General features: G+C 34.2%; 1 protein-coding gene across 1 annotated transcript in view; it reads right to left on the reverse strand.

Annotated features, from left to right (window-relative positions):
• The window catches only part of LOC108905022 (protein furry), a 37,999-nt gene that overhangs the window by 12,027 nt on the left and 5,297 nt on the right, over positions 1-20,675 (reverse strand). Inside the window, 20 exon segments of the mRNA XM_023455608.1 lie at positions 1,951-2,564; positions 2,620-3,063; positions 6,519-6,641; positions 6,696-6,982; positions 7,035-7,186; positions 7,235-7,410; positions 9,149-9,368; positions 9,867-10,001; positions 10,056-10,154; positions 11,753-11,883; positions 11,974-12,099; positions 12,205-12,362; positions 13,937-14,091; positions 14,145-14,413; positions 15,137-15,456; positions 15,508-15,678; positions 17,151-17,327; positions 17,381-17,942; positions 18,440-19,363; positions 19,418-19,652. Of these exon segments, the coding sequence (XP_023311376.1) occupies positions 1,951-2,564; positions 2,620-3,063; positions 6,519-6,641; positions 6,696-6,982; positions 7,035-7,186; positions 7,235-7,410; positions 9,149-9,368; positions 9,867-10,001; positions 10,056-10,154; positions 11,753-11,883; positions 11,974-12,099; positions 12,205-12,362; positions 13,937-14,091; positions 14,145-14,413; positions 15,137-15,456; positions 15,508-15,678; positions 17,151-17,327; positions 17,381-17,942; positions 18,440-19,363; positions 19,418-19,652 (5,478 nt within the window).

Raw genomic sequence — 20,675 nt, forward strand, 5'->3', positions numbered from 1 at the left:
TTTCCGATACTTGATACCACAAAATATGAACAATATTTGGCGAATATAAAAAAAGTAAGGTATAAAGCTTAAAACCAGTTAATTGCAAGCCCTTCAACCATAAATTCTTGAAACCATAAGCCTAAAAACCTAACCTAATAAACCTAAATTCATTAAACTAAGCCCACAAAACCCAGACCCATAAAATTTAAACCAATAACATCTAAACCCACAAAACCTAAACCAACAGGTTTATAGTTTCACAAATTTGTGGTTGAAGGAATTACAATTAACTGGTTTTAAAATTTATACCTTACATTTTTTAGATTCGCTAAATATTGTTCATATTTTGCGATATCATTTATGATCTTATAAGATCACAATTGTCGCAGTGACATAAGAAGGCAGACATAATTACGAGTATTTAAAAAAATATATACAGGGTAGGGTAGAAGGAGCTCCCCGATTTTAAAGGTTAATTGTAAGAGAACGGTTGGAGATACATAAAAAAAGTTTGTATTGCTCAAAAGTACATATAATGCCGTTTTTTTATTATTTTTTTAAAATGATATCGTTCAAGTGGCAACCTTGGCGAGCAATGCACATATTGAGCCTTTCGAAGAAGTTTTCGGTCACTCTTCCCAGCATATCTTTCGAAATTCCAACGATGATGTCCTCAATTGTCTCCTTCAGATCCTCAAGAGTTCGAGGTCAAATTTTGTACACCTCAGCTCAAAGAGATCAGGCGACCAGGAAAGCGCTCTTGCAAAATTTCTCGTAAACGATGGGCAGTATGGACTGTGGCTCCATCTTGTTGAAACCAGAAGGCTTCTGTGTCGTGTTCTTCACCATATTCTTCCATTTTGGGACGAAAAAAGTTCTCCAACATGTCACAATAGCATGCCGAATTCACAGTAACAGTCAATCCTTCGGATTCAAAAAAATAAGGCCCAATAATGCATAAAGAGGACACAGCACACCAAACTGTTACTTTGGGGCTGTGAAGAGGTCTTTCATGTAGTCAATGGGGGTTTTCAGATGCCCAGTAACGAATGTTTTGTTTGTTTACTGAGCCATTGTAATGAAAATGTGGTTCGCACACTTTTAGGTCACCCAACTGGTTTCATAGGAACTGCAGATCCTGTCGCCCTTACATAACGGATCCATTTCCGAATGGTTTTAGGATCAAGAACACTGTCGTGACGATTCAACCCGAACCGAACCCGAAAAGCCCTCTGCGTAGCCACTACGCTTTCACCGTTTTTGAAGAATGTCTCCACAATAAAGTCCCATTGCTGACCCGACCACGGCATAGTGACTACTGAAAACGGCACCTAACGGCACCAGCCCCACTCCTCTATTCGGACCGAAGACCCTTCAATGATTTTTTAAAACTAGGGAGCTCATTCTGCCCCACCCTGTATATCTATCCCAAATTGGACAACTTTTACTAATTCGCACGGAATTTTGAGCGTTTTCGCCCACTCTGAGACGGTGCTACAGGCCGAGAAAAAATTAAATTACTGCACAAGTGGCTTCCCGTTTTGGTGATCAGAATTGGCCGCCCTGATCAGGTGATTTCAAGTAGTTCGATTTTTTTCTTTGGGGTTTTTTGAAGTTTTAGGTTTATGCCAACATGCCCATGACCACCCGCGCCTTGACTGAGAAAATTGAACACTGTATCAACAAAATTCAGCCATATTTATGCAAAACGATCATAGAAAATTTCAACAAAAGAGTGGGTATATGTTAACAAAGCCGTGGAGACCATTTATCCGAAATGCTATTCCATACATAACTTGATATTATATAATTTATGAATCAACAGAAAATTTGCAATTCCAAATTAAAAACCTGTGTTTTCTATTAAAACTACTCCTTGCATGAATTTTGGTACACCGTTGATAAAGCAATATAACCGTAAATAAATGAGATAAAGAAATGAAATGAAAAATATTTAAGAAACATTACCTTTAGCAGTAGTGCATGTACCCCAGGAAACGAATTCCACCTAAGCTGTGACTGCAGTTTTTCCACCTTATCCCTGGCATCAGGTCTATCAAGCGGTAACCTATGCATAACACTTGTTAAAAGTCTAACGGCCAACAGGAATTCATGTTCATAATCAGATTCCAGAAGTGACACAGCTAACCAAAACAACTGAGCCAAGATGGTTAACTTGTCATCTTGGGTTGCCGTGTCTCCTAACAATTTCAGGCTTTGCGCCGATCTCGAACGCGACAAATTCGCGGAGAACTTGTTAATCCCACTTCTGTGTTCTATTTCGTTGCTGAGTCTATTACGGTCTTTAGCCTCTGAGGCAGACTGGGCGTTCTTTCTAAGACCGTACGACACGGAGTAACTGGTACTTCTAGCATGACCGGCAGAAGTGGAGTGACCGTAGAGAGGCACTCCGTTAATATTCGCAGGAGATCCTTCGGGATTGCGTTTGAAGGGCATCGCGTCCTTGTTGTTCAAATTAGGGGTCGATTTGAAGAAGTCCTTCATAAAATCGAGTGGGCGGAAGTCCGACTCCAACGATTCCACAGCGGCTTCAAGAGTCAGCAATAATTCGGTTACGTAACCTAAATATATTTTTTAATTAGTGATATACTCGCAAGAGTTACAAAATTTTCTCACCTTGCATATCTTCACCTTGTTCCGCAACCGTCTCTACCAAACGACTTAAAATATCGGAAAGCATTCTCGAGGTTATGGGAACTCTTAGAGCCCTATAAATTTGCAAGGATCTGCCCGCGTAGTGCCTCGACGAGCAACTTAATCCTAACTGCAAAGCTGTCTGTGCCCATCGTTCATTGATATGAGCAGTAGGTAGAGATTCTCTGAATACTTTTAGAATATATTGCAAGAATATGTCAATTTGTTCGGCGCTTTTTATCGTCCACACTTTTGCTGTAATGTCCTCGTAATTCCACAAGGAAGTATTTTGTCTGGTAGCAAGGAATTCTATCAACGACTTTATTATCGCTGATACCGTTAGCTCGACTTTGTTAATGGGTGCCACTGGTTCAGTATTCTCTGGCAAAACTATCACTGGAGGAATAGAACTATCTTTTTCTTCTGCTAAAATTTTTTTTAGAAAAATATATTTTCAAATTTAGTTAAATTAAAATTGCAAAATATTCATATTAAAGTCGAAAAACCTCTCAATGTGCATGCTTCAATAACTAGAGTTATCTTAAATTTATATAGAAATATAAAGTATAATTTAATGTGAATTTTGCATTTGGACAGCACTCATCTAACCAAACGCAAGATTCGTCATATTCACTTGTGTTTTGTGTCTGGATATGGTTTAAAGATAAACTCAATTCACTTATTTAGGCCTTTTTCAATAAATTTTGTTAGTAAACACAATGATTAGAACTGAAATAAAATTCATTCACATTCCAGGTGTTTATATTGCTTTAAAAATCGTTGAGAATGAAATTCCGATAACATAATACAGACAATCTAAAAACATAATAATAATACTGAAGTAATATTTTTTTTATATTTTGTTTTTTTTTCAAAGCAGAAGTATTATCTTGTAAAGAAATACTGTTTTTATGTTTACTAATTCTTAACCAAATAAGCTGATTCAAGAAATTGCTCAATTTGGTAACAAAAATTGTGGTAAATTTACTAGCTGCAATAAAATTGAAAAAAATTGCAGGCAACGACTAGTACTAGTTCTAATTTATTGAGAACTTTGGTGATATTAGTGTAGTGAGTATTATGGTTAACTTGGCAGATTTGATCTTCAAGCAGACAAGCCTGTGTATGTGACAAGTATAGTACAGATAAATCTACAGGTCCCAACTTGTATTAAATCAACTGATTTGATCTACTCAAAACAAAAATATCCTTTTTTAAATAACAGATAATAACAAAAGAAGAACTTTAAATTCTCCTAAAAAATCAAGAGTTAAGATAAAATGAAAATAGCAATGAAATGTTAAATGACAAACCACTAACCACTGACATGGAAATTTTAACTAATGGATCTAATTGGATGATCACATTAGGAAATTAAATATGAGCCCTAATAACTCACCACAGATTTAGTATGTAACGTATTTGATATGAAAGTTAAATCTATATCGATTAAATCCCTCTGCCTTTATAACTGTCTGTGTTATGATGTACATGTAACTTGATATTTATTCAATATAATACGTTAAAATTTTGCCACGTCTTCATAAAACAGGGCAATAAAAAAATTACTTTTATATAATCTACAATTAAAAGCCAGAAAAAAATACTTTTTAATAATACACACTGAGTATCACCGACTTACTAATCGAATGACACCCTTTGTCGTCAACTACTATTATTTTTAGCACAATCGCTGAAGTAAAGTCCACTTGATTACACAGCCACACACAAAAAAAAGTTGTCTGTACTTTTCATGCGGCATATGTTATCTGTAGTATTTTTGCCACCTAATCAATAACCAGTGGTATTAGGTGATAAAAGTATGAATAACACAACCACATAAAAAAAAGTTGTCTGTACTTTTCATGCGACATAGTATTTTTGCCTCCTGATCACGAATCCGCTGTCAGAATTGAGATATCACATCATAGGAATTTCCTAACCTCAAAAAACAGGACAAAAATAGCAAAAATTCACGAAAAAGTGCTAGGAAAAATAGAAAAAAAAATTGTTTCTACAAGGTCAGAAAGTACCGATGGTCTATCTGAAGTTACATGAGTGCGATAAAGTAAAATATAGAAATACATGCAATAGAGGAGGATGGCTATAATGAAGGCGTCTCATAGTCGCCGCCCGTTTTGCCCTTCCACAAATAAGATCCACTTCTTATTTGTGGAAGGGTAAAATGGGCGGTGACTATTAGACGCCTTCATTATAGCCATCTTTCCCTATCACACGAATTTCTATGACTTACTTTATCGCTCTCACGAAACTTCAGATAGACCATAGGTACTTTCTGACCCTGTATATTCAAATGTTCATTTATATGGTTAAGGCCCCGCCGAACATGAATCTGCGGTCAGCGACCCCAAAAACCCCCTTATACCAAATTTGGCAAGAATCTGTTATTTTTTGAAAATTTGCTCGGCCATCTTGGATCCGCCATCTTGAATTTTGCAAAATTAACCTTGGATCCGTGATTAGCGACCCCGAAAACTCCCTTAGATCAAATTTGGCGCGAATCTGTTATTTTTTGAAAATTCATAATGTCTGACTTTATTGAGCCGTTTTTTTGAATATAAAAAAAAATCTGTTTTTTATAGCATGCTATTTTTGACATGCTTTTTGAGGTTAAGAAATTCCTGTAATGTGATAGCTCAATTCTGACGGCGGATTCGTGATCAGGAGGCAAAATTACTACGGATAACATATGTCGCATGAAAAGTACAGACAACTTTTTTTTGTGTGGCTGTGTTATTCATACTTTTATCACCTAATACCACTGGTTATTTAAGCTGTACTCAAGGCTGATACTCCCGAATATTAATATGTAGTTGCAATGTTTTGATGGCTGTTTTTTGTTTCCGAGGTACGTCTGCTGCTCGCATTGAAATTGGTTGTTATTCAACTGTCTCAACTGTAAACTTCCACGTGTCTTGCGCCTCTACGTTACTCGAATATGATGTACCTCGCAATGCCTAATACTAATTTACTATCGTCATCACCAATTTATGTCATGTGTGAAAATTGCAACAGCCTCCAACATAATATTGACATTTTTTCTTGTACCATAAAGTCAATAACGAATCTATTTTAATTGGCTTTTGTTTGTTTTGTTATTCATTTTATTTTGTGTCTTTATGGGCATTTTTCATTTTAACTTGTGTATACGTATAATGTTTATTGTATTTTACTAAAGCATATGACTGTTTTACACTACTGTTATTTTAGTTTTATTACTTTTAAATTTATTTATAGTTTTTTTTGTCTTCAAATTATTTTACCAATAATTGTTATTGTCATTTTTCTTTTTTTCAGTAATTGGATATTTTCTGTTGAATGGTGTAAAAAAAAAATCTTGATAAGTAAGGGTGGAAATATCACGAAACTTTAATACATTTCTTTTAAACGTTAGTACTATCCAACACACATATGAATTTTTGATTTGTGGCGCCAGCTGTGGGTTAGCCTTGGGACTTTTTGACCGATGTGTTCATATGTGATTTGACGATATCGTGATTAATTTTTATTCTAAGAGTTGGTAGTTTTAAATTCGGCCAACAGATTGACTATTTTAGTGTCCTATGTAAGAAAATGCAACAAATATAGTGAAAACAATTTATTGAACAATTCATTGTTTCAAAAATGATGTAAATAATAGTTACATCACATTTATCTGAAGAAAGTAATATTAGAATTGTTTTTATATGTATTTAGAAATTGCTATTGCCATGATAAATTTGTATTAAAAAAGTTGGTAGTTGCTTAAAAGCACGAATTTATCATAATATGTAAAATATATTGAACAATTTCTTGAACAGTTTCTCGAGTGAAAAATTGCTAATTGTAAAACCCTTTAACCGTATTAAACTTAAACATACCTGAATCCTCCCCTTTAGAAGGTATGCTTTGCAAACTCTGGACATTATTTTTATTAACTACCTCCCCAGCACCCGACAAGCTGGTCGGATTTTGTAAAAATTCGTTGTAGACAGCGTCAGATTCTACATTAAAAGGCTTTAATCAATACATTTACAAAAATAAATGAATAAACTAACCTGTAAACGCATGGATGAATACCGGCAAAGCGGGCGTCGACAAACCTAGGCCTAACTGTTTGGTCTTGCTATTCAATAAAATATGAGCAACGGTTAAGTGGTCGTTGTGCTGAGCCAATACAATCAGCAAGTTAAGCAACAACTGCTTGCAGTGCTGGTATACCAGGGGCCGGGTATGATCTAAACCTAAGAATAATATATGTAACATTAAAGGAATATGTACTGTCCAGTCTAGGTCTATTCCATCGACGACTATGTCGCACAGTAACATAACACCAACGTTGCACCTACAAACAAACACATGGTAACGAATGCTAAGTATTTATAAGCGAAATTTACCTGTGGAAACCAGATATGGGTTGCGAGCTGTCAGGTAAATATTCAGTAAGCGGGGCAAAATAACCGCCGAATTCTGGCATGGGTAAAGGATGAGGTTGGGGTAAAGGCATCTCTATTTTATCACGTAACATAACATCTTCCCCACTAGTGACCTGTAATGGCAAATATTAAACAGCAGCAGACGTGCTACGTATTCTTACCTCTTCTAGGGAGTTGGTCATGTCATCTTGGTTTCGTTGTTTGTCTGGACGGGACATATTAAAATCGGAAAAGACATTCGTTGCCGAGTCTGACTTCACAATTGACATTTTTGACGGATCTTCTCCACTGTGTCGTTTGGTATGTATTGTTCCTTTTTCTATGCCTTCAAATAAAACTGTTTTTATCACTATACTCATATTTCAAACAGTTAAAAAAGCTTCAGAAAATTCACTAATAAACTCACTGACAAAAAAACCAACTACTTAAAATTTGCACGATAATGTGATCAAGTTTCCTAATTACTTCAGCACTTAGACCTCCAATACATTATTTTGGTTGTAGGTGACTTATAACCTATAAAGTGTATGTCACATCTTAAGTGTCAACCACACCAAATTCCGCATTACTGCACTGCACTGCTAGGCAATTTGTCAACAACTGAAATTTATGGCGCAGTCGCCCAGTGCGACCGTGTTTGTACGCCGTTTGCCCGCGCGCGCCTTCTTCAACTAGGCGTATACATATCTACCACCTCCACGTTTAGTTTGACCAGACTGGTTATGGGTATGGCTAAATAAATATGGGAACAAGTTTTTCCAATATTTCAATGCCAAGTTGCTGCGTAGCGATCGAATCTGGTACGTATTGCCTAGCTCTTTGGTTTTCAATTGAGATCGGAAAGACTAATACCAGTAGACATTGACATTTAAAATGTAACAAACTTTACAGGTAATGTCAAACCCACACTCAAAATCTCTGTAGATAGATATTAAAATAGCTAAATCATTCCTTGGTTGTCTCACCTATAGCACACTGATGAAAACGAATAGGTTCAAAACTTGTCTACATCTGATGCTTCTCGTGAAGACGATTTTAGCTATTTACTAGATTTGCGGGTATAATTCAATGCTAGTTGGGGCACGTACCCCTAAAAGTGGTTGTTCCCCGTAATATCGTAAGTTGAAAAATCATATTGGTTCACCATATACAATAAACGAAACTTTTTTTTTCAAAATGCTTGTAAAAATTTTGACAAATTTCAGAAAAAATAATCATAAGTGAAGATTTACGAATGTTCTATAAAATCTTGTAAAATTTTAAGTAGCTGGATTCTTTTGCTGATAAGTTTAGAATACACAATAAGAGACATGACTACAAAATAACTGGATTGATGCTCTAAAAAAATGTTTTGTTAAAACTGTAGATTCTTTCTTGATTGATTGTACATGACCTTTGCCGTTTTTCCTTCACAGCCTCAGGAGACTCAAATCTAGTTCCTTTTAAAGCACACTAGACTTTCGGGAACAGAGAAAAGTCGCAAGAAGCTGAGTTAGCTGAGCAGGGGAAACCCAGGGAGCTCCAGGTGGAGAGAGCTTTGTGTACTGGCATTTCATGTCTTTTTTGGTAACGTGTTCACGAATGGTTAAAACCTCCTTGCTTGCCTTAATTTTTTCAGACAATTCCACAAATGTTTTCAATGTTAGCGTCTGTTTTAAATTTTTTAAACAAATCTAACACTTAGGTAGGAAATAAACTGCCATCAACATAAACTTCCTTTAACAAATTGTACCTTCGTGTGGCAGATTTTTCAAGTTTAGCGAGGTATTTCACATTGCGTATTGTTCTACTTTCACACTCAATGTCACAAAGTTAGTGGTACCGAACATCGCACGACTTTGAAATTTGGATGGTAGGGAGAAAAGAACACATAATAATATTTACAGGTTATTGCCAAGATAACAGCTAAACGGCAAAAATATCAGTCCAGTTATTTACTAAAAACACCTCACTAATCATTATCTTGGAAAAAAATATTAAAGAAATTTTCAGTTATCTCAACTCTTAAAAAAAATATTAATGAATTTAGTAACATTCGCTTCAAAACCTTGTAAATTAACTGATACAAAACATACTCAAATCGTTCCTACTACTTGAATCGGTCTGTCCAGGAACTCCATTTGTACCATCCGAATGACTAGACGCTTTTCTCATCACGGTAAGTCTATAAAATGGTGGTGTTTCTGTCCTTTCTATGAGGCAATTTAGTGTTTCAACTGTTTGTAGCTCTACCATCATTTCATCTAGTAGGCGTACAGGTTGGACCCTCGCCAAATACAGAACAACTCGTTTTGCCTAGACAACATATGTATAACATACGAAAGTTGTTACAACATTCCAGCAACAAAATTCTACAGGCAATTCCTAATTCTCAGATCAAAAAGGAAAAAAGTTTGATAAAGCGTAATAAAATTTTATTACTTTTTTTAATTATTATTCTCATTTATTTTATGATTATCTACGTTTGAATAAACAACTAATACAATTTTGTTGGTGGATTGCATTATTCTAAATATTTGTGTATTTATATAAATATATTGGTAAAACACATATTTTTTTAAGAAGTGTTTAAAAATTGACGAACAATTTAAAACAGAATTGACCACGTTAGGAATAAAAATTTTAACTTAAAGCCTGGCAAAGGGAAATTAAATTATTTAAAATAAAATAAGAGCACTGTATAAGTAACAATGGAAGATTTTTATGAGAAACCGAAAAAATTACCATTTTAAGTATTCAAATACTGTAAAACTAATCAAATATGTGTCCAATATAGTAGAGTTCAATACTTACATATGGTAAAAGTTCACATGGTGCCATTCCAGATACAATTATCAAATACCGTATAATAACCTTCATGTTGTTTGGCCAAGATGTACAAAGTGTGCCCCACACTTCTTCAATCTCTTTCGGATGGTTGTCACCAAACTAAATCAAATGTATTAAGTAGTAACAAATGAATTAATTTTTTTTATCATTTACCTTTGCGGTTATATAAAAAATATTATTCAGTACCATTTCGGTAGCTTCCGCAGAGCCCCACCCGTCTTTTCGTTCTGCACCCATCTCATTTGCATAAAACTAAAACCACATTAAATTTTTCAAAAATTATTTATCATTTAAATAAAAGAAACTTTGAAAATATTATATATTTTATTATTAGGTCTCGTAATGTTACTTTATTTTAAAGATATTAAGCTAATTTAAATGAAAAAAAAAAAGCTTCTAAAAATCTAATATAGGGTGTTAGAAGTTTGACTGTCTTAATTTAACAGACGATAGAATACATTAAAATAAACAAAAATAAAACTATATAATGGGTCCTAAACTCAAACATTTCCGTGAAAAAAATTATCAAAATCTCCAACTTGTTGTACAAAAGTTTGATTAATTAAGAAATATTGACATAACTGTGTGCCCAGAACACCATAAAATACAATGTTTATCACTTTTTTATACTTCTTTATGCTTAATTCTAAAAAATTAATAAATACCGAGCAATGTGACAACGGCGCGGCGGATAATACGAGGTACTAAGCTGTCGTGCATTAAGCAATTCAATTTGTATCTGGAATTGAACTGTGTCTGGAGTGTTTTTTGCGTACCACTATTTCCTTTTCTTGAGATGTTTTCCAGCGAATGCAAGAAAATTGGATTCGAAGGTGTCCTGCATGCATCGAAAATGGTGGTGGACATTTTGAGCATACAATGAAAATCGGTTATAACGACCTTCAAGGGACCGTTTGTTTACGGTTGTTATAACCGATAGATAGCACGATAGCAATTACATATATTTTATTTAAAATTTTTACAGAAAAAATTATAAATTTACAATACAAGTCTTTAAGTATTTACATGTATTTTATTGTGTTCAAAAGATCTCGTGCGCTTATTTACTGCTACTTTATTTCTATCCTTCCAAATTGTTGAAACTGTAGTGTGACACGCCATATTTTTTTGCTTGCTTGCATTAGTTTCTCCGTTTTTTTATCCGTATATTATATATGACATTTCTTCTTTATTAAACACTTTCCTCTTCGTCATCGTGAAAGAAAGCGGTAATTAATTCATATAACTGTATGCGTAGATAAGTCGTAATTTGTCCCGAATATACCAACTGGTGTCAAAAGCATGGATTTTGAAAGGGCGGGCGGAAGAGCGGTGCATTGGTTTTAAGGCTTAATGTCACTATTGGTCGTTATAACCGACAGATTCTATGGTAAATGTATATAAAAATACGTTGCTAAATCCGAGATGTCATTGTAAAAGGTGTCACAGTAAACGATATTTTTAATATGGTATTTCTATAGGGCTAAATCGGGACTTCCAAATTCTGTCGTTATATTCAATATGTCGTACAAAGCGATGTCGTTATAACCAATTTTCACTGTATATATTTTTTTTAATCAGTTTAATACTTTTAACACAAACCAATATAAAATTCAAAAAAAATTATCATTGTCAACCAATCAATTCATTTTTGAAATACTAAATCAGAATTCCATAACTGATAATGATAAAAATAAGTAAATTTTGTAAATACAATTTTTGTTGGCAAACTATACTTAACAAATATGATAATTTTTATATTAATTAATGTCAAGTTAAAAAATGCATAGGAAATGTGTCCAAATAATCTTTTTTTCTAAAAAAAAAAATTTATGTGAAATATTACATACCTGATACATATGTGCATTACTTGGAGGAATGTTAGGGTCTACTAATTCCATATTATGTAACCAAGGCAACAAATACTGAAGAAGTAATTGTCTCACTTCTGGTCGTGCTGATTGGAATCTGTATGTAATTTCTAAAACACGTTAAATCTCACAATTACTTAGAATCTTTTAATAGTGTTTGTTCGTTTCACACAAAAAAATGTATACAGTTTGTTACTTACCAGAAAACATTGGCATTGTCAGTTCAGGATGCAAAAGAGCTAATTGTCGAGACAAATGAATTTGTGACCTACAATATGTAGTGGCTAATATCACATCTAACGTGCTTCTTCCCTTATCTCCCTCGGCTACAAAAATATGTACCACTTAGCTTTCATTTCAAGTCTTAATTAAAGCTTAACAGATTTGAAGCTAAAATATATATATTGTTTTGTTAAAAAAAAAACACCTACCTAAATCATTTTCAGCCAAAGGCCCGATGCAACCGAAAAATCTTTTATCTAACAATTGCAAAAGTTGTAAGGCAGTATCCCGGACAACTTGTCTGGGACATCCGGTATTCATTAGTGTAACATTGATAATAGCAGTGTAATGATCACACGGGTATTCCCTGGAAAGAATAATAATTTTAACCTGCTGACTCTAATCAACTATTAATAACACCTCAAAATTTTGTTAGTTTTGATCAAATATACCGGGTGTTTCAGAGTTGAAGTGTCAAAAGCTTAAGGAAGATTCCGTTCAGAAAAATATGTAAAAAGTTCATATGGACATGGATCCGCAAGTGCTTCGTTTGCAAGATACAGGGTGTTAATTAAAAAAAAAAATGAGTTTTTAAAAAACACTAGCCGATTTGAATTAAATTTTTACGGATTATTAAAATAATTACCATACATCAACTGGACCAATTAGATTCAATTCAGAATTTTCAGGACCATGCTCAACGAGCAAGTCGTTTTTTTTATACTAGAAAATATTTTTTTGCTTCTGACAAGGCCTACTGTTCTAAAAATAAACACATGTTTCCAATTACCTTTTGATCAAGCACGATAGTTTCCACAAATCTAATTTCAACTTAATAATTTGTTGTCATTTATGTATTTTCTGATTAGCGTAATTATATTATTGAGTACTAAGGTTAAAACAAACTGTTAATTTCTAATCATTTTTTATTAAGGTGCACCCTTTTTATATTCGCTCATTTACAACCACATTTATATGCATTTGAACACACAAAATTTAAAAAAAGTAAATTTTTTCCATACAATATGGTGTATGAGGAACGAGCTCTTAAAAGAAAATTGTGATGGAAGTGCTGTCAATGACGATGTGCTCCACGAATATATACAAGGTGATTCACAACTTATCCAAAAAATTTTGGGAATAGATGCGGCATGAGAAATGGAATCAATATCGTAAAAACAATTTTTGTAAAATCCTTATAGCTTCCGAGAAAAAAATTATTAAAGTTGTAGTACTTTCAAGCATTATATTGTTGGACAACTGCGTCATTCGCAATACACGTAGAGAGCCACGTGGCCTCAGCGACTTTGAATACTGAAATCCGATTTTACAATCGTTGTGATAGTGTTTACAATGTGTGTAAAGTCCTTTATTCCTTTCCTTGCGAAATTCTTTCAAGTTTTTGTCCGTTTTTATTGTATTGTCCGAAGTCAGGTTTTACAGTGGAGCAGTTTCCAGTGCCATGCAGAAGTGTATTTTTAAATCATTTTCGAACTTTCTTTTTTTATTTTTTCTTTACAAAATTGTATTTGTAAGAGTCCCCTGTACATCCAAAATTCTGAAGTTCTGAATCACCCTGTAGAAAAAGGCACGGAAATAATTTGGCAAAAACGCTCGCTTCTAACAGCACACACTGAGTTGAGAATACTTTGAGTGATAGCTTGTGTGAATAAAAGGGATTGCGATATTTTCTAACATCTTTAGGTAAGCTCGAATCTATCTAAATTAAAAGGTAAATTTTTTTTACTTTATTTTTTAATTTTAAAAAAATATGTTACTTGAAAAATGTTCTTACTTTTTGAGTTTTATGTTATGTTAACTCAAAAAATTCAACTTAACAGATACAAAATTCAATTTAGAACAATTTCTGAGAAAGCTGTAGTAAAGAAAACAAAAAAAAATCAATAGGTGAAATACATATTTATAAGGTTATCCACCAACCTGGCACTGAATATTGTTGCCAATGCGAGGAAGCAGCCATCTGCAACGACAGATGTTCCGGTGTAACACTTATCAACTACCCAGTCCAACAACGGCGACACATCGGGATTCGATTCCAAAAGTAAAATCACAGTTTCTTGAGCCAAATTATACACCTATAATTGTTCCTGTTAATAATAAATCGTAATAATTACACAAAGTGTCATACTTTTTCATCGGAGCTGTTTAAAAGTCCATCCAGCCAAGAATAATACGAACTTTCCTCAGATAATGAGTCAAAGCACGGACCGCAGCACAGCAATGAACTCATGGCTTGCAAAGACACAAACTGAAGTTCGATATGTTTTTTGTTTGACATATCCCCTTCTAACTGTGTCGTTTTGTTATTGGGAATTCCATATTTTCCTACCCAATTTGTGAACAACGTAAATAAGTTGCGTCTAAGATCTCTCTTCAGCAGACTTCTACACGTCTCCACTAAAATTTGTCAAACTCAAGTCTAATTTACGATAAATAAGACTATTATTTAATTGTTAACTCAAAAAAAATCTTTTGTTGATCCATAAGCTGAACATAAAAAAATTAAAACACATACATTCCTAAAACGTTATATCAGGGAGCAAACTGATAATCTTTTGTGGTCAACATACAAGTAGGTGGAGTATTTTATTTAAAATATATTACTTCACAACTTTTTTTGAGTCATAATGTAAAGTAAGACATTATTGATGAGCATCAGGGCAGACCTTAGGGGTTCTAATAGTTGGTTCCCAGAGTCTAGCCCGAGAACAAGGGCGGGTCAAAGGTTCCTAGCTAAGGTTAAGGAAGTGAAAGGTAATTCTATTACCGACCAGGTACACAGGCCGCAGCGTAACAAGTAACAACCCAAAAAAAATATTGTGCTTTAAATTGTGAATCAAAGAAAAAATTTAAGTGAAAAAAAATTTCATATCTTCATTATAAACACTTGCTTTTTTAAACTAAACAGTTAATTCAGAAGGCCTTGAAAAGATCTATAAACTGATACTTCAATTTTTAGGATATCTTAAAATTATACGAGATACAGGCTTGGAGGGTTTTAGATAACGGTTATTGTATACCAAACGGGAAAGCATTACTAAACCATGAATATTAAAAAACCGTCAGCAACAAATCATTTTCTATTGTGAATATGATAAATTAACGCATAAAGATACTTACGACTAAAATTCTTAATCATCTTCCTTATGAAGTAGCAAAAATGTAAAGTTAAATCTCTTACGCTGCTAGAATTCTTATCAGGCTCGTTCTCTAAATAGTAACGTACTCCTTCTATGAATTCAACTATTACAGGATGAAGTGCCTGAGTGTCCTTATCCAACACGCAAGGACTAATTCCAAATGTACCATTTTCAGCGATATATTCCAACAGTCTCATAAGTTGCAGTCTTAACGCATCTCTTCTTCGCCTTCTCCTGACATTCTCTTGTTTCTTGTCTATCGCCTCACGAATATAAACGGCCAGTTCCTCCAAGAGGTCTCTAAAATGGTTCGTTTTAGCAAAAACAACAAAGAAATGATAAATTAGCTACCTCAGAGCAGAACCGTTAATATTTCCAATGGCATAGACTGCAGCATCCTTTATATCGGTCACCTCGCACCGCAAATGCGGTACTACGAGTTTATAAAGGGCCGAAGGGGAAATACTCGATGGGCATAATTTATTGTCCGTTTTCTCAGCATTTAAGCTATCAGGAGAAGAGCTATAAGAAAAAAATAAATAGTACGTTCAAAAACTATTTTTTAATCACATAAAGTGATCACAGGGGTCATATTCCCCCGAATACGAATCTGAAATTCTTTTTTTTTTAAATAGTCGACAGGGCGGCGTAAACCGGGACACTCGCAATTTGCATATTAGTGCACTATCAGCATTGCAGTGACAATGAAAAATAATTTAGTAAAATAGATTGCTTTTGTATAACTTAGGGAGGTGCCATTTTAAAGTCACCATATTTTTTTTTGTCATGACTGTGGTCAAAGTCAAGAACATTACAAAAGAACATATAATTTCTAAAAATATATAAAAAAATTTTACGAAATTTATTAAATATTGACAAAAAATGGTATGGAGATGCGTTACTAATCGTAAATAATTTTTTTTTAATCAACTGTTAGATAGCAAAACTAACGAAAAATAATTTAGTGAAAACAGATTGCTTTAATAGAACGTGTTACCATATACATGTTAAAGTCACCATTTTTTTTATGTCAATGTGGACGAAGTGCCAAACACTAAAAAAATTGTTTTTAAAAAATTAAAAATTTTGACCATTTATTAAGTATTAACAAACGCTGGTATTTATTTTTGCCGTTTTAAAAAACGACCAAAAAGTAAATAAAATTACTAATCTGATTGATATGAAACATATTTTCCATCATGTTCTGAATGCTTCCAAGGTGCAACGGAGGTTATCCACCTCTGTTCTGTTGCAATGCTGCCTCTGAAAGCGGATACGCTAACTGTCTTCGCATCTGGTATAAAACAGGAATGGCTAAATACTACAGTCTTTCATTTGGTCACATTTTTACTATAGTCTTCAATTTTATCAGTTTACGAGAGGGTATTCATAAAGTGCCTTTGTGTGTATAATCTTATAAAGTTATTTACTTCAGTGTCTGGTGACGGTACAGTGTAATTTGTGTTTTAATTTTCAAGTTTTTGTATGACATCATGAAAAAGAATATATACGAATCAAGAAAGAGTTGATAAGCTTAGAACCTACTTTTTGTAGAGTCCAGGAGCAAAGAAGACAATATCAGATAGATTACCCCGACTTATGGGTACCGAATAAGAAAATGTTTGTAAGATTGATTCAACATTTAAGAAATTATGGAAGCTTTGAATGCCAATACGCTAATGTTGGACGGGAACAAATTCAGGGAATGAAAAATTTCAAGCCACGCCTCTGCCGCGGTAAATTGTTACAGTCGTTTCGATAACAGAACCTTATTGGCTTATTTTCTTGGAATTCTATCTCAATACATATCGTAGGGACTGTATAATCGATCAATTGATTTGTTTTGGTCTACGGAAGCTTTGGTTTAATTTTTTACACCTACTTATGACCCACTCTGTTTAACATAAATCGATAAGAAATGAATAAAATTTGTACAATTTAAATCTCCCAATAAAAAATTTTATCATAATTTTTTTAACATAAATCCCACTTACCTTAAACTAAGATCTGGGCTAGCACACCTAACAATAGGATTCGATATGAGAGGCGCTACTCTAAATGCGAAAGTAATATAGTTTTTCCATAAATGCATATACGCGTCGCGTTCTGTCGGGGGCTTCTTAATAGCAGTGGCGCTCCTTAACAAAGAGGCCCTATTATCATTTAATGGCCTGTAAATAATAAATTATGTTATCATAAAAATTAGGAGAACGCAAGAACTTACGTTGGATCGACAACAGAATACAGTGCATTCAGTCTTGTGAAAACTATCGGCCAGGAATGCATAGTCATAATCGGACACAAACTTAACAACCTATCTCTTTCCAGAAACCCAAAGTAACACAGGCTCCAAGGATCTACGACACTAAAATTGTAGCTGGCGGAACTTTTCACTACGCCATCCTCGAATAGTCCAGCCGTCCAAATTGATGAATTTCTGTCTGCTAACCATTGAAGATCGATATTGCCCGCTGCTTGTATCGCTGTTTTCTCAGCGGGCGGTAACAACGGTAAACATTTCTCTATGACTTGGGTGCAACATTGGTCCATAACGTCAATGACTGGAGGGTTTTCGGAACAATTTAAAAGCTTCAACAGACACTTAACTTCTTTTAGGATGAAAACGGACAACCTTCTAGTGGAGAGCTTGTAGTTACATAACATTATTAACGCTAATGCTTCAACTAGATGAAGCACGGATGACAACGGTTCGGATTTTCCAACGTCTGTTCTTTTCGTAAGGTTTGGATCGGGTGGACCTGCCTTCAAGTCATTGTAGTCTTTCCCTAAAGAAAAAAACTGTAACATTTTTTGTGAAAATGAAATAAAAAAAAATTGTTTCCCTAATTTATTGGGTATTTTGCCACCTGCGAAAAAATTAAAAAAGATTCAGTCGACGGTGATTTTCGTGTAAATAAAAAGAAATTATGTCAAACAATGAGAGGAAATAAATTAAAATTCCAGATATTCCTGTCTTATCCAAAAAATTAAGAAGATAGGTAACAAATTTAAAAATATGCAAAATACTGTGGGTACACATGTTCGACAGCAGATTGGCGCCAAGGACCAGATACTTATACCTGCGAGGGACTCCACACTGAGACTCTCCAGCGATCGCTCGCCCCAACAACACATTCTTTTTCACTAACTTGTTTTCAATAAAAATACTTTTATTTGCCGTTGAGAGAGAGTTTTTTATTGCTGTACACCAAAAGCCACCCTCAATACCAAATAAATAAGGAAAAAACAAAAAAATTAAATCAGTCAATAAAAAAAGACTTACCTATTCGTAAAGTTGTATTTGGCAAAAAGGTATTATTAGATATAGCAGACTTCCAAGCTCCTAATAGAGTCAAAATCATTTTTAACCCATGATCCATAAGTTGCGGGAAAGTATCTAGAACATCTTTAGCGACAAACTGGGTCAAACCCCACAAAACATCTTGACGCCAGTCAGGAAAATCAACAACAAGACTCTGCAAACTGCAATAAGAAAGTCCCCTCAATTCCTCGTCCATGTGAACGGTTAGTCGACTTAGTAAATCGACGAGTTCACCACTGGTCATACCATCGGGTATCAAACGTGGAACAGCCGCAACGCAAGTTCTAAATAATTCAATCCTTGGTTTTCTTTCCCCCGTGATCATCTCGTCTGGTTCTTTATTAACGTTTTGAGTATTAGTCATCATTAAAGGCCTGCCGTATTGAGTGTCGAGTGCCCTCAAAATATCTACAAATACTCGACGGACGTGGGGAAAATAAGCGTTCATGCCGATACTTCTCGCGGTATCTTCCGTTAACATTTTATTCAGAAAAGTCTTGCGTACTCTCAGAGTATTACCGCTCGGTAAAACGCCGACTGATCTTGGCATTGGCGGATCGCCTTCCTTCTGTTGCAAACTGTCAGCTACCACCAGGAAGGCCCTCAGTCCTATACTCATTCTTTCCGGTGTTAAAATTAGTTTAACAGGCCTAGCAACTGAGAGTAGGTCGAATACAATTTCTCTCATGGCAAAATCTAGCCGTTCTTGAGCTATGAACTGGATGATCTTCACGAAAATATTCAGAGGGGTGTCTCTGGGCACGACACCCTTAGACCCCTTGGGAAACAACGAATTCACAATGCTCTGCAGCCTCGACTGGGTTGCGGAATTACTTTCGCATTTAATTCTTATCATATACACCCACAAAAGACGATACAACGACTCTAAAAATAATGTGTTTTAAATTTATAAAAAATCGTTTATACGTTTTATTTTACCTAAAGCAACGCGACACATCTTGGGGTCTCGGTTTTTTAGATGAGACAAACACATGGCTAAAAAGTAATGCCAGTTTTGCAAAAAGAATTGTTTCTGGCTAACACACAACAGACAGGTGACTAGCGGAAATAAAGCCAACCGATGCTTAGATTTCGTGCTCGCATCCAGTGTTTGCGAATAAAGCATTTCTACAAAGTTCTTTAAGCAAGGGACATTCACCTCGTTTTTAACCGCCTGTAATAAGTAAAGTTGGTTTTAATATCCATACGAGTATTTAAAAAAATACAATAATTCAGTAATTCCAGAAGCTAAATGTATTTCTAGCTTTGCAGTATATAAAGGAAGTACTATTCAGATTCAGATTAAAATATATAAGTAGTATGAAAAAAACAATTAGAAAGTTTAGTATTGTTGTGATTAATGTCCAGGTATTAAATTATACGAACAATTTTGTCGACGGCATCGTCCTTTGTCAGGATTTTGAAAATATAGATGAAAATGAATATAGAATATATTAATATATAATATGAATATAGAATATGAATATAGAATATGAAAATGAATATAGAATATATGAATATAGAAAATATAATTAATATAGAATATACATATGTAGAAATGAAATGAATAAATAGAATATACAGGGTCGGAAAGTCCCCATGGTTTATCGGCCGTTACGTGAGAGTGATAAAGTAAGTCATAGAAATCCGTGCGATAGAGAAAGATGGCTATAATGAAGGCGTCTGATACTCACCGCCCATTTCACCTTTCCACAAATAATAAGTGGATCTTATTTGTGGAAGGGCGAAATGGGCGGAGACTATTAGACGCCTTCATTATAGCCATCTTTCTCTATCACACGGATTTCTATGACTTACTTTATCGCTCTCACGTAGCGGCCGATGAACCATGGAGACTTTCCGACCCTGTATATAGAATAGAATAGAATATAGAAATGAAAATGAATAGATATGAAAATGAATATAGACTATAAGTACATATAAATGAACATAGAATATATATAGAAATTGAATATAGAATATAAGAATATAGATGAAATGAATTTAGAGGAAAATTAAGATGAAAATATAGATGAACTGGAAATATGATGAAGATGGAAATATAGATGAAATAATAGATGAAGATAAATGATAGAATTTGGAAATATTTGGCCACGATTCAGAAGATAGGTGAATTGTTGAAATGTGCTTGAGACTGATATTATGACAGTAGCTGCTTTTATTTATATCCATTTTT

Source organism: Anoplophora glabripennis, unplaced genomic scaffold (assembly GCF_000390285.2).
Source record: "Anoplophora glabripennis isolate ALB-LARVAE unplaced genomic scaffold, Agla_2.0 scaffold73, whole genome shotgun sequence".
Lineage (NCBI taxonomy): Eukaryota > Metazoa > Arthropoda > Insecta > Coleoptera > Cerambycidae > Anoplophora > Anoplophora glabripennis.